Source organism: Terrapene carolina, unplaced genomic scaffold (assembly GCF_002925995.2).
Source record: "Terrapene carolina triunguis isolate 2854851 unplaced genomic scaffold, T_m_triunguis-2.0 Scaffold69, whole genome shotgun sequence".
NCBI classification, from domain to species: Eukaryota; Metazoa; Chordata; order Testudines; family Emydidae; genus Terrapene; species Terrapene triunguis.
The window spans coordinates 12622240-12637951 of NW_020664420.1; the positions used below are offsets into that span (position 1 = coordinate 12622240).

At 39.6% G+C, this 15712-nt stretch overlaps 1 protein-coding gene across 2 annotated transcripts in view; it reads left to right on the forward strand.

The window, feature by feature from the left end:
• Window positions 1-4520, forward strand: part of RAB27B (RAB27B, member RAS oncogene family) — a 36893-nt gene extending 32373 nt beyond the window's left edge. For both annotated transcript variants that reach the window (XM_024197168.2, XM_024197169.2), the window contains 2 exons: window positions 505-628; window positions 3661-4520. In XM_024197168.2, coding sequence (XP_024052936.1) covers window positions 505-628; window positions 3661-3850 — 314 coding nt within the window. In that variant the 3' untranslated portion in view covers window positions 3851-4520. The remainder of the gene's footprint in view (window positions 1-504; window positions 629-3660) is intronic.
• Window positions 4521-15712: the final 11192 nt, after the last annotated feature.

A 15712-nucleotide genomic window follows, 5' to 3' on the forward strand; every position in this document is an offset into this window, starting at 1 on the left:
ATCTTTTCTTACCCCCAATTTTTGAGGTAAGAAAAGATAAGCGTAAGGAAATTACTTAAATATTGAAATCATTGGATCTACATAGTTCTATCCCAGCTGAAGATTTGGCCTCAAATTTCTAAATAACTGCTTGTGAAAAGCATTTGGAATTTATTTCTGTGATCTCCTAATGGGTTTCTTTGAATAGGAAAATGTCTGTCCGTACTAAAGGAAACCTAACCAAAATGTACTGATGTCTATTATTTGTAGACTGAAGTACTGTATGTAGAACACATATTTGCATTTGATTCTCCTCTTTTTCTAGGTTGTATGGAGGGGAAGTGAATAGTTCACTGGAAATAAATTCCTAATCACATCTGTTCCATTTTCCCCTGTAGAAAATTACTTTAATGAGCCAATGTATTATGAAAAGTCCATATGGTACAAGAATTCATTTTTTTAAACAAAAAATCTTGGCCCTTAGTGGCATTTCAATACTTTTTACTCTAGGTTTGTTTTTTTTAGGTCAACTGCAAGCCAATGCATATTGTGAGAATCCCGATATAGTATTACTTGGTAACAAGGCTGACTTATCAGATCAGAGGGAAGTCAATGAGAGACAAGCACGAGACCTTGCAGATAAATATGGGTAAGTAAATTGTGATGGAAAATTACTCCAGCTGATCTCTACATCAGTGTAATGTTCTTAAAACCTAAATTGCCACCATGCAGCTTTGAAATTTGGGGAACCAGTTAGATTGGTTAGAGATTTACAAACATTGATATGCTATAGAAATTAGTCTGGTGTGCAAAATCTTCTACAGTGCTGCCCACCCTGTCACACTTTGAAATTTGTGGTCCACATGTTTCAAAGTTTGACAAGTTAGATAACACTGTAGAAGATGAATCGTGTTATAGCGTAGTGATGCTTAAACAAAATATAATTACTATAGAGCTATATTCTAATTCAGCTGGCTAGTCCTGAGAACTAGGACAAAAAATGTCAAAAGCATATGCCCTAAAACTCACTGTGAGAAGGTCTGCATGGCTAAAGAAACTGGTAACATGCTCTACCCGTCATGATTGCACCTAGTGTCTACAAGATCTTACAAGTGGAGAGTGTAACACACTGATGGCCTCAACTCCTTTTCTATTGGACAATTTAGAATCGTCAAATTTTGCATAATCATGCCCTGTAATTTTTTATTATTATTATTGTTGTTGTTGTGTTTTTAAATGAGCAAAGCTTAATACAAGAAATGCCCTCTTCTAATTACAGTAAATTTGGTTACAATTTTGGGAATTCATAGTATGAACATTTATTAAAACTAACTCTTACATTGTTTGAACTGCCTGTTACACTCAGTGCTATTTTCTGAGTTTATCTCATTAAATAGATAGTGTCATTTTTTCCCCCCTGATCTGATTCACTAGGGCTTAATGTGGCTATTCACAGAGAACTTGATGAGGAAAGCTGAGGGACTACAACAAGCAATCAGACAAAAAATTCTTATTTAGATACATGAGAAGTAGAAAGCCTAAGAATTGTGTTTAGTCAATTAAGGAGTAAGGACACTGCAGAGGATTGCAGAGAAGTGAAAGGGCTGCATGAACTTGCATAAGAGTATTTGGGGGAGATCAATGAGATATTAAAGATTTGAGGGGTCAAAAGTGGGGGCACTGGAGCAAATTGCCCTCTAGTTCTGTTGCTTTTTCTAACAAGTAAAATGATCATTCTTCTGAATTCCAGGTTGGATTTAAGAATGAGGAGGCTAAGCTGCATGCATAAATAGACAATCTCTTTGAAATAGCCACTCATTCAAAGGACTAGGGAGTAGCAAAATGTTGTACCTATCTTGATTTTTTTGAAAAAGCATTGTTCATATTTTAGATCAGTGTTGCTTACTTCACCATCAGGTAAACTGGTTGAAACTCTAATCAAAAGCAGTAGCGTTGTAAACCACCTAGAACATGATTGTACAATGCAGCTTGGCTTCTGTAAAGGAAAACTGTGCCTCATCTCTAAGGATTCTATGCTTGTCTACAAAACAGTACAGAATCAGTTGCCCCGACACTTTGACAAAGGTATTTTGAAAAAGTCCTTCAAAAGAGATTATTAAGGAAACTAAGTGGTCAGAGTGACAGTTTGTTACTCGTGACAATCCTGGATCTCAGACAGAAAATGAAGTAAGAATGAATAGTATACTTTATAGCAAAATGTGAAGAGTAGTGTAACTCAGTATTCCATAAGAGGGCGGCACTGTTTAATTAATGATTCGATGGCAGGAGGAATTACATGTTCTGAAATGCAAGTTCATTCACATTGAAAGGGATAATTTGAATTACTCCTACATACTGCTGCACTCTAAATGGACTGTAACAACTCAAAAGTGAACTGGTAATAATGGTGACCACTCAATGAGAACTTCTGCTTGCTGTTGCTGTTTGACCGCTGATGCAAAATACTAGAATGCATAGAGAACGAGAAGAAAGCAATACTGAAAATATACTGCTGTAACATAAACTAATGGTGTGCCCCCCGCCCCAGAATGCTGTGTTCAATTCTGGTCATTCATTTCAAAAAGGATACAGAAGAAATAGAGGGATTTGTGAGGTAGACAACAATGATCAGAAACATGGGAAAACTTCCCTATAAAGAGACTAAACTCCTCTCTGAAAAGATTAGATAAGAAGGTGTGTGTATATATTTTAAAAATCCTTGTGGCCACTCCTACTTACCTGTTCTCCGTATGTGTTCCATTAAAATCAAAAGGCAACAATTTTAAATCTGTAAAGCAGGAATCTACCTGTGGAACTCACGGACACAGGATATCCGAGGCAAAGTTCATACTGTCCACAGCTACATTAAATAGAATCCAAAAACAAAACCTTCAAATAGAAATTAAAACCCTCTTGCTCCCCACAGGAAAAATTTAATTCTATCCCATTATGGGTTGCCTTCTCCATAACTGTCTAGTAGATAGTTAGTTATTGCACCTTTTTCCTTCAGATAAATGCTTCTATTGGAGATATGGCATTTTCCATGTTCCTTGAGAGTTACTGTAGATACAGACAGTCTTCACTTTCCACCCAGAAACTTTTGGTGACATAAAATGGACTGCCTGTGAATAAAAGTATGAAATACTTCAAATTTGCAGATACTTCAGTTCTGAAGCCTGGAAATCCATGTTGCCAAATATTGAGGGAGGGTGACTGTAGAAACTTAACTGGAAATGCTCCTGAATGCACTAAACAGTGATTGTCAATACGTCTCTGTTTCCTGTTCCATCTCTCTGAGACGGCACTGCAGTTCTTTACAGAACCTTGGAAAAAGTAAATTTTTTTTATGAAGGCCTGTTTCTCTCAGCTGTAGTTTATGCAAATGCTGCCATTCTGGTTTGAAGCCAGAACTTTCAAGTTAGTTAAAACTGGCAGTTGGTTCAAAACTTACCTTGATATTAATACCCATTCCCCCAACCCTCTATGTTAAAGATCTGGGGGTTTGTTCAGCCCACTTAATGCAATAAAGGCCAGCCAGATTTGAATTCCAAAATTCCCTATTTCCCCCACCAAGAAAATTGTTCAAGGGTATTTGGATCAAGAGTTTTGCTCTGGGGCCTATCTCTCATTTTAAGCCCTTTCTAATGAGCTTTTTAATTTTTTTCATATCCTATATATTAGCATACCATACTTTGAAACAAGTGCAGCTACTGGGCAAAATGTGGATAAAGCTGTGGAAATGCTCCTGGACTTGATAATGAAGCGCATGGAACAATGTGTTGACAAGACACAAGTATCTGACACAGCCAATGGAGGAAGCTCGGGGAAGCTAGATTCAGCAAAGCCAGAGGAGAAAAAGTGTGCCTGCTAGACTTCACCTCTAAACTGTGAGAACCAATACGAATATTTGATCTGAAAATGGCTGATTTACCACTAAATTCAAACCTGGCCATGCACAGAAACAAAGTTGTCTTGTTTGGGTTTTTGTTCTTCTCCAGAGAACTGAGTTTTCAGGGAGGCTTCTGTGCTGGAACTAATATTCCTGATATGGCACCATGGAAGATCTAAAAGCGCCCTCATCTTAATACAATCAGGCTAGAAAATGTAGGAGAGATGTTCCCTCCTACCTTGGAAGGAGAAAAAACTATTGTTTGTATGGGGGGAGGAGGGGAAAGATAAATAATTTGGATATCATGATAAACTAAAAAGGGGTACTTTGTTAGGTCTCGGTCTTAATTGAATCTTGCTTCTTTATACTACTTTGTATTTACATCAGAGACCATGCATCTGCTAAAGTGGAGATATGAGTAAAGAGAATGTTATGTGGTGTATTACTTGCACAAAGCAAGCAATGGTGTGACTGACTGATGATAAGCTAATGTGTGAGGAGAAAGGGGTGGAGGCTATTTTTTTAAAAATAAAACCAGGGAAACATGCAACATTATTTGTGTTGCTAGTAAATAATCAAGCAGGCTTTGGAGGGTGAGGGGGATAGGGAGAAGATGCTCAAATTCCAGCACTACATGGAAAAGTGGCAACACTTGCTGTTTGAGGCCAGCAGAATGCATTTCGTGGTGTGTCTTACAAATTTCATCATAAGCAAAAGCACTCTTTGCTAGTCAGAAAAATTCAGTGTTCGACACCAGAAAACAGGCTGTGTGCATCAGGTAGGGCGTGCACGGGGAATTGTGAAAATGGTGTCACTGTCTAAAAGAGTTGCAAAAATTGTATAGCACTTACTGATCCTCTAAAAAGTTATTGAGTTGTTGACTGGGAACTCACCACCTGCCATGATTTTGTGATGTTGCCAGTATGCTTTGCTTTCAAATGAGCACAATTTTCGCATATACAAAATAGACTAGAAAGTGACCCTCCTTGTAAAATACTTCTGAGTGGGGAATTGGAATGCCAACATATTAAATGTGATCTAACACTAGATAAAATGTATTGTATTGTGTAGAGCCTATAGAAGTGGGGTGCTATGGCAGGTAATTAGAAGGCACCACCAGTTGCATTAAAAAGTAAAGCAGGAAGGTAAAATGTGAGTAATTTTTTTGTATTGTCTCAGTGTATCTGAGTGTGGCTGAGAGAAGGAATGAGAAAGTTCTTCTACAACAGCATGTCTCTCTCATCACTGGCTTCTCATTTAAAAGCAAAGAGTACAAGAAAATATTTAGGGTTTACTTCTATTAAATAGGTAAGGATCTAACAACATGTTCAAAGGACTCCATGAATTTGTACTTCCAGACTAATTTTTAAAAATCACTCCAGGGAAAAATGTTTCACAGACGAGCTCTACCAAAGAGCAAAACTAAATTGGTTGGGTTGGGGGAGATGGTGGAAGGGAGGCAGACTTCCGCTGCTTTAAAAATTAAATCAAATGTGAGGTTTTCAGTTTTAGTTTTTTTGAAGTACTGTGATTTTGAACCAATTAAGCTTACCAGGTGGCTAGTCCACAAACTATCTGATTCAATACCTTTTTTTGAAAAATATTGAGGGTTTACCAGCTGCTTTGGTGACTGGGCAGCACACTTCCTGCCCATCCCGCCCAATGATATTTACTGAAAGATTTGGCATGTAGACAGGGCAGATGGTCTGACAATAAGGGTAGCCATTTTTGTAGGGTGAGTAACCAAATAGCCACTATAAACAAATTGGAGAAAAAATTCAGTTTGCTAAGTGTCTAAATGAAGACATGCCCTATGCAGCAAGTTCTGAAATACCTGCTGCCCTTTTGTAACCCAAAAGCGCACGTTACGCATGAACTTCAGTGGCTGCAAGACAGCCACTGTTATAATTGGTAGCTATTGCCTAGGCAAAGATTATAAATAGTTGAAGTAGGCTGTTTAAACTTCAAGCACAGTCCCACAAAATAAATTGAGGGAAACTGAGTTAGTGGAGTTTCTCTTCCTTTTAATACTAAACAATACCAGAGCTTTGTTCAGCTAAGTCCTCCAAAGACTGTGACAAGGGTGGGAATGGTTGTAACCTGGGATTTCCTGCCTCCTCATTTTTTAAAATCCTCAACCGTGTAGAATCAGTACTTAATTTACAGTATCTGGTTTTGCCCATTCAAACAGGGTGAGGAGCCTAGTTCAGAATAGCTCACTTATTTACTTTCAGTATGAATACATTTCCTAAAGTGACATAAGTTGGTGTTTAGAGTCTTAAAGTTGTTAGAGAATTCTAATGGCTGTTGCTAGCCTAGCAGAGTAGTGAGTTAGGGAGACTACTGCATGCAAAGCTGTGAAGAGTTCATACCCCCAAGTACAAAGCAGCCTAAAGATGCGGAATCACCCCCAGTTAACAGCTTCCCCATTTTGGCCAGCACGCTTGAAAACATGGCTTTTGCCCTCATGTTATCCAAAGTAGACTGCTCTACAGCAGGACCCTATAGTCCTCCCCATTAAACTCCATCGCCTGACAACTCCCAAGGGAAAGGACTGTCTCAGAACTGGTGTTCCCGCTAAATTTAACTGTTCTAAGACATTCCACTGCTTGAGGGTTGAATGTGTAACAATCACAACTTGAGAACGGTAGGCAGTTGAGTATGGTATAGTCTCTATTGCCTTAATGTACTAGCTCATCCAAAAAGCTCTCATCAATTTTTAATTATCACTGTCTTGCTGCTGCCATAAATTATTTTCAGATATTAATATGGATGGGCTGGTAGCCACCAAACCATAGTGTGGAGGGAGGGGAAGAAAAGTAAATCTATACCTTACCCCTTAGATACACTGGAAGTTTTGCAGGGTAGCATTCAACTTGTATTAAAAATAAACTCCAATTAGCTACGAACTGCTTTGTAGAACTCCCAGATTCATTTTCTCCGCAAGAAACTGGATAACATGCTCATTTCTTAAGTCTCCCCAGCTTGCTTCCACTTCCCCACACCTTTCTTGTTCCTCCTAACCACTGTTTTTTAGGGTCACATTCTAGTAGAGAGAAGGCTGCTATATTCGTGTAATAGCCTTTTGGGCCTGATCCTAACTACGGAGCAGGTGCAATTCCCCATTCCCTTCAATGGGTGATTGAGATGCTGAGGGATCACTCCTTTATGTCAGTGAAGATGTCTCCATTGCTGCACGCGATGGAAGTGTGAAAGTTCCCATGCTAGTGTCCTTTTACTGTAAGCTACCCTGAAATGCTTATCTTGAGCACAGTGTGTCTTAAGCTCTTAAAGTGCCTGTATCCAGTGGAAGTCTAATGTAGTGAAGTCTTACCCTACTGCCCCAGTTCCTATACTCCTTAACCCCTTCCTCTAAGAAAAGTGGGGGCGTGGCTGCAGTTGCAGTTTGAAGTCTTTTCGATTTTCACTAACTGGAGGTTCACTATGCACAGACCCCACTATGTAATTTTTCCATAACTGATAGCTTACTGAGCTGACAATACCGAGTGACGTATGACTGGCTGTGACTCATTGTTTGTGCAACAATTAGTTTCCAATGTCCACGTTGCAGCTGAGACATTAATAGAATAGTTCAATTTCTACACAGATGCGATGATGAAGTAGAGAGAACTCAGTCCCTTGCCATGACACTACTATTTACCAGTTCAAACTTTTAGGTTTTCATTCTGAACTGCTACAGAGTTTAGCAACTGCAAAACCTGTTTTTACACCAATATTCTTTGGAGCACTGCATTTGAGCATAATCCTTCCTTCAAATACCCCTAGAACCACATGGCCCTAAAATGAATTCACTTTCATGTACCATGTCCAGCAAAGAGTGACCACTCTCATTTTCAAGTAATCTAGACTCCAGTATTTCAATTTTGCTATTGCATAAATTGTGGTACAGTTAGATCAGAAGCTCAACATCTGCTTTATGTACAAACACAGAAGGCTTGTAGCGTGGTTAACTATCCCAAGGGTATTGGAACAATGACTCCTGCAGTTATACATGCATATATATAAGTACTTAATATCAGTATAAACCTTCTGCTCCTGCTAACCTTTGTTTTTAAATTTAATTCACACATTGATCCCTGTGTCCTGCTGGTTTCTGTCTTCTCTCCTAGAAATGTGTGCCTTCCTCCAAAATTCCCCTCCTTAATACCCTTTTTGGAACACTCTTCTAGGCCAGTGGTCTCCAAACTTTTTTGATCGCATACCCCATCAGTAAAGAAATTTTGAGCACGCACCCTCTGCCGTGTCAAAGCGCAAAAAAAAAAGCCGCTCGGACTCCCAGCCGAACTGCCGAAGCGTGCAAAAAAAAAATTAAATAAATAAAAATTAAAAAAGCCGCTACTCCTGCCACGCACCCCCAAGGATCCTCATGCACGCACCCCACTTTGGAGACCACTGCTCTAGGCAGTGCTCATTTCTGAGTTCGTAGTTCTACATGGCGCTATGCATGAACCAACCCTGAGCATGGTAATTACTTAATCAAGGAATGACATGCAGCACCCAAGATGACAATACTGCCAAACCTATGTAGTTCTGATTTTCAAGGACTCTGTTGCTGGGTTTAATATGCTGATTTCTTTTTAATTGTTGGATTTGAATCCGGTATGTCTTAAGTTCATCATCTCTCTTCTTAGGTAGCCTCCAGGCTTTATACAAATCAGAGGTCATCAGATTTTTGTCTTTCATTTGTTTTCTTGATCATCTCCATCCATGCTCAATTCACTTTTTGATTTACTGTAGTGTCAGAAATCATTTCTGAGCTCCAGGTAGTAGTCCATTATTTCTTCCTGATCTACAAGTATTTTGTCCTCCTAATCTCAAACATGAATGTAAAAATGTGACATTGCTTAGTGTATTAAGCAACCACAGCGCTGTATGAAGATTTATTTTAGAATGTATTTATTATATATTATAAAAATCTTTATTTCTGTAACCTTCACCCCAGCCTTCAGTTCCATCTGTTGAGGTGGAACAATGGGTAAGAAGAATACCAGTGCAGACGGGTAAATACACTTGTCTTAAAGTCATTGTTTTAAGCTTCTGAAATGAGTGGTGCTCTGCTGCATGAAAACTGCCATTTTGAGAGTCCACAAAACTCCTTTAGGAAATATTTTAGACAAGCCTTCCTTCCCAGCCACGCCCCAAAGCTGAAAGTCCTCTTAGCCAAAGTTACCCTTTTTATCCTGCTTCTCCATTTCCATATCTTTTATTTGTTCTAAATTAGTCTTATTTTCTACCTCCTAGCCTGAATTTTAAGGGTGTTCCAAATGTGTCTGTGGGGAAAAACGAAGGAAGGCTGGTGTGGTGGCACTTGAATCAAAAACTTCTTTGCAAATATAGAAAACATTTCTGCAGTGAGTTTACACTGGCCATGTTTACATTGCTCTAAAATGATGTCTCAGCTACTTCTGTGATCAAAAGCTTCTTAAATCCTTCATTGTCGCCTATGGAATCTGCATGTTACAAGGCATCCTCTACGGGTGACATTGTCCTCAGTACAGGAGCCCAAACATGGACCAGTGCACCACTTAAATCTCAAAGTTTAAGGGTTCACATGATGCATAGGTTTTTCCATAGTGACATCTTCATGGGGGTTGAGTCTGTCTCTAAGATTACCCCTAGATTATAGACCTGGCATAAAATGTTCACCAGGTCTCCAACTCAGCAAAGCGTTTAAGAGTATGCCAATGTGCTTTGCTGAATCAGGAGCTGGAGCACCTTTATGGAGAGAAATAGAACTGCCAGAGTGGAATAACCATAGTTCAAATAATCCTTAAAAATGCAACTGTGTAGAAAATACTTACTTTTTTAAACTATGTAAGTTTGTGAACAGGGTGTTTTTGTTTTGTGGGGTGTTTTTACCATCCAGTGACTCGAAAAACTTAAATCAGCACTAGGGAAAATGCTAAAAGTGTTTTTTCATTAACTTGCCTCAAAGATTGGTTGCAGCCTTTACATTATATCAGTATAAATCATATGCTTAAGAGTATAGCCACTCACCTGTTTGTGTGGCAGCACCACTGCCTATCCTGAACTGTTACAGGATTAAACTCCTACTCAAGGTGACAGCAAAAAAAGTTTGAACTTAAAATGCTCTTCTACGTTTTGTTATTTACATAATTTACATCATTATGAAACCTACTATTAGCCTCCCCTTTTTCTGTAAAATACATCCATCTGTCTAACTTTCTATGCTAATTCTCTTGTTCTAATTCTGACCTTTTCCCCCCAAAATTAGAATGCAAAACAATCAATCTTAAACTGCATAGGTTGGAGAATTTACTGCAATTGTCACTGTCGATTTATGTAAACCCCAAATGCTATCTTCCTTTGGGGAGTATAAATCCCATGTTTCCTCTTTAGAGCATATCCTTTTATGTTTAAAAAGATAGTGTTATCTCTGAAAATATATTGGGTATCCAAAGATATACTTGGGTTGCTAATAGCCTAAGTATGTTTTTAACTAAAACTTGCTTACATAAATATATCAAATTCCTTGTATATGATACCATAGCCATTGAAGGCAAGAAAGCACTTTTCTGGAGCTTGACATAAAGACTGTCTCTCTTTAAAAGATGTGAAAAGGAGCGTAGATATTTCATTTTTCTTGTAGTTGATCATAGGTGCCTCTTCAGCTGTTACTCCCATATTTCCATGATTATGTAGATGAGACTGATGTTGGATATGCTGTACCAAAAATCCACAATTAAATCACTTGTCTTACAACATGTAGTTGAGAGAAGCTGCCGTTTTGCTATACTGCTAATTTTGTAAAATCTGTTGCCTTAGAAATATTTCGTGAAGGCTAAATCTTAGTTAACACTTTGAATATGTAAAGAATTATCAAACACTTGTTTAGACTTTAGAGAACACTGGGCCATATGACTAACTTTAAAAAAAGATATATAATAGAGATATTTTGATACCTGCTTGACAGCAAATATTTCAAAACCTGTTTCACTCAAAGTGGAGAGTTCATCTCCTAAAATTAATACTGTAAGGCTTACAAATAGATCTCTTGATCAACATCCAGCCTCTAGAGACATAGACCCAAAATATCCAGCTAGAACTGTACTTCCAATAGTAATCAAACCTAGCTGTGAATTGTCTTCAGACACGTAAACAATTCTACTTTCTTTAATGGAGTCACTTGTATGAGTGGTGCCATGATTGAAGGATCCTGGTAATTCGACAGGAAACAGAAATTAGCAACTGCTACACTAGTACAGGAACAAAACACTATATATAGAGAGATTGATTTCAGGCCTCATTCTGATTTTGCTCAAAACCCCATTTTTACACTGGTGTAACTCCAAAGATGTCCACGTGAATCAAGTAAGACCAGGCTTGCAATGTCTTTTTGGTGTATTTTCAACAGGAAGTTGTTTTCGTAGCTGCTTTCCTGTCATCAATAGCATGTAAGCCATCTGCTCAACACCCCTCCCTTCACTGCATATAGGACAATTTTTGGACAGGAAACCAGGCAGTCAGCTGAGAACCATCCCTCTGGCTGTTGGACAGATCTGTTTAGATATTTTTTTTTCCTTTGTCTATATTCTCTAGTTCAGGAAAATACAGATGGTAACTTCATTGTGTGCTTTTTCGTATGGTAATTTAAAAACTGAAAATATTCTTTAGAAAGCATACCCTAAAGGTGTCAAGCCTCATTACTCAATAGGGCTTTTAATGTACATACTGTAAACTCTGATACCAATTGTATCTTACTGGACCTTATTTATGGAAGTTAAATTGTTCTTTGATTTTGTTAAAGGTAACCAGCCGACAAATGCTAACAATGTTTTATTGTTACCTTTTAAATGTTCTGTTATGTTACCTTAAGCATGTTTTATGTTTGTCTTTGCAACAGATCTGTAAACGTTATACCTAGTGATATGAATGTGATTTTTAAACTCTTGAACATAGTATTTTTATTATGTATGCCCCTTAATAGACTGTGGTGCCTGCATAACACTGTTAACATTATTTTGTTGTACCAACTTACTGGTGGCTTCAAAATATATTGTCAAATGATTCTCTGGTGTCTGGGTTTGTATGATATGGTCAAGGAATGTAATCCTGTGATTCAGCTTCTGCACTGTTCTTTTCAAAATAAAAACGCATTTTATATCTGTTGTATTGGCTGTGTGTGGAGGGGAGGGGAGGGGTGGAGTGGGGAGGGGAGGGGAGGGGAGGAAAAATAAAGCTCCTCCATAAATGAAATGACCCAGCTGTCTAGTGTTTTCAACAGAAAAATTCCAGGTTTAGAATGACTGACCAAGGGGGGAGAGAGAGGATCACTTTTTTTTTTTTTTTTTTTTTTTTTTTTTTTTTATTTACTGGCTGTTTCCATATAGCAGGTCCTAATTTGGCTCTAAGTGTTAGACCAGATCAAGTTCTTCTAAATCAGTACAGTGGTAGGGTCACTGAAAATGACTGTCGCTATACAGCACTGTGACATTGAAGGTATGCCTATTAATAGTACACCATGTTCTATCTCTGTAGAGAGGGTTGATCGGATTGCCAAGTCAGTTCAAATTTCCAGCAAAAATCTCCCTCTTGAGTGAAGTAGCAGCTTGCAAAATGACATAAAGAGCCAAATACTGAGTCCTTCAAGGGGCTGGAAACTCACTCAGAATTTGGCCCAATAATTATACGGATATGTAGGGGATGCTGCTTGAAGCCTTATACAAATACATCTGTTTAGCAGGTGCACTGAGGAAATCACAATCTCACTTTCAGAAGAAAAAAAAGAGATTGGCTTGATGAGACTGAATCGTACCTGATTGACTGCATTGGGCAGAGCAATTGCTGTGATCAAGGCTAGCACTCTACAATTGTCTAGTAATTATGCAAGAATCAAGTGTTTTTTGTTTTTTTTTCCCCCCTAACCTATGCCTGTTCAATCATGCACAGCGTGATACCTGAATTAACTGCCAGACTAGCTGGAAGGTAAACTTCATTTGTACCTTACAGTGGGCTAATCCTGAAGTGACAAGCTGCATGAATACAAAGTCCATTAAGTCACGCAGGACTAAGATCTTGTTGAAATTAGATTCATTTTAAGACAGATGACTAAAGGGAGTTGTAGTTTGTCCAAAAGTGATTATGGGGCATTCCACTCCTAGCTACATATAGTGTATTTTTCCCTCCATCAGATCCATGAGTAGCCTATAGAGACTATAACTACTGAAATCTATGAGATAGGTATATCTCCATAGAACTGGAAGGGACCCTGAAAGGTCATCAAGTCCAGCCCCCTGCCTTCACTAGCAGGACCAAGTACTGATTTTGCCCCAGATCCCTAAGTGGCCCCCTCAAGGATTGAACTCACAACCCTGGGTTTAGCAGGCTAATGCTCAAACCACTGAGCTAGAAGTAAGGAGAGCATAGACAACTCAGTTTATGTGATGTAAGATGTAGCCAGAGTAAGAAAAATGGTGTATGGCCAACAACGGCCAGTGTTGCTGAGCAGTCACAGCCCTGCCTTTTGAACTCTACAACAACCATTCCCATTAAACAGCTGTTTCACATGGTATCTAGCCTGGGCAATGAGCGTGTCTGCATCTTGGCATTAAACGTTGACGGTTACACTGCTGCAGAGTCCCCCTGTGTTCCTGAGGGCTTGTCCGCATTACAGGTTATGTTGGCATAATTATATTGCTCGGAGGTGGGACTAAGCTACACTGACCTAAGAGCTGGTGTGGACAGCTATGTCCGTGGGAGAGCGTCTCCCGCCAACCTCTCAAAGAGGTGGTTTTATTATGCCAGCGGGAGTATGCTGCTGTAACACTTCTAAGGTAGACAAGTCCTCAGTTTGCTCATCTCCGTTAAACTACAACCCTCTAATTAACAGCTGAGAGTGGAGACTGTCTGCTACCCAACAATCCCAAAGCAAGCCTGAGCAGCAGCAGAATACCATGTGGCAGCTGATTATATTTGTGTCCTGTATGTAATGCACATCTTCAGCTCCTCTGCAAGTGTTTCCTGATGAGATTCTACTGCCTTGTAAACTTGGGCTGGAAAGAATAACCCTTAAAGCTCACACATTGGGTAACTAGAATGAAACTCTCCACTTGTCATATTTGGTCTAAACATCAGGAAAGTCAGCTCCTTGCAGAAAGTAAAAGTGCCAGAATTCATAAGATGTCAGCGTGAGATCAGCTTAGCCAAGGGTCAAATGTAGTGAGGGTATAAGTTAGTCTTTTCCCTGTTTTCTACTAGGTTGGCCCCATCGTATACATTTCTACCAGTGCATAAAACTAGTGTATCAGTACATGTTAATTATTCAAAAAAACCGAACCTAACTTTAATCACTAGCATTTTTGTAAGCCTTGCATTGATTACAGCAAAGTGATATTTCACTGTCCCCTTCATTTAAATTTATGGGTTTGTAATAATTTTCTGTGAGTTTATATACTGCATCCATCACTAGTATAAGCAACTTCCCCCAATGTGAAAATAAACAAGGTGACCAGCAGGGCTGTCAAACTATACTACAGTACTTCCAATTACAAAATTATGAAGAGGTGTGAGGGAGTAGACAGGTGCAATGCATCATAGAATCTAGACCAGGGGCGAGCAAACTTTTTGGCCGGAGGGCTGCATCGGATTTCTAAAATTGTATGGAGGGCCGTTTAGCAGAGGCTGTGCCATCCTAAACAGCCAGGTGTGGCTTGGCCCTGCCCCTTATCTGACCTCTCCTGCTTCTTGCCCCCCCCCCAGGACTCCTGCCCCATCCAACCCCCCCTGTTCCCTGACTGCCCCCCTGGAACCCCTGCCCCAATTCAACCCCCCTGTTCCCTACCCTCTAACCACCCCACCCCCATCCACACCCCCAACCACCACCCCAACTCCCCTGTCCGCTATCCAATTCTCCCTGCCCCCCTCCGGCTGGAGCCAGCTATGCTACCGCACAGCACAAAGACCGGGTCAGGCAGGGCTCTGCAGCTGCGCTGCCCCAGGAGATTACAGCCCCGCCGCCCAGAGCATTGCGCTGGCGGCAGAGCAAGCAGAGACTGCGGGGAAGGGGGGACAGTGGGGGAGGGGCCGGGGCCTAGCCTCCCGGGGCAGGAGCTTAGGGGCCGGGTAGGAGGGTCCCACGGGCCAGATGTGGCCCACGGGCCATAGTTTGCCCACCTCTGATCTAGACCAATGGTTTGAATCTGGTCAATTTAGCACTGGATTCTGGTCACTGCCAGCTAATAGAGCCCATATAAAAGTAGCTCAGTTCCACTGCAGGTCTTAGAATGTTTATTCCCTCACAAATAACAGCCAGGGAGACCCTCTCAGCAGTGAAAGGGTACAGAAACAATTACTCTGGCTCCTTGAAGATGGTAGCAGTAGCTTAATTAAGACTTATTGGAAGGCTCTGGGAAGAAAGCTTACCATAGAAAAGCTTCAAAATATAAATACTGTAGCTGGATTACAACATTCCCACTTAAGTCAGATGACCATTTTCACCTACATATGGTTATTGCAAAACAGTTTAACATCATCTGTCTGGAAGAGCAATAAATTCTGTTTTAAGTGCCATAGAAGATAAGCTTTTGCTTTGCCTAAAACTGTTTAATTAGACTTTTCCCAAAGTCTGAAAATACTGCAATCGACATGCATAGCACATGTCATCACTTGTGCAACCATTAGAGGAAGCTACGGTACCAAATGCTTATATAAAAACCAAAATAACCTATTAGTATATCGTGTTCTGATAGCTTAAAAAAAAAAAAAAAAAACATTGACACACACTTACTCTAGATTAGAAATGATAAATTTAAGATGCTAACATGTAAAGATTGAAAAGATTAAATATAATTTATTAAATAGCTT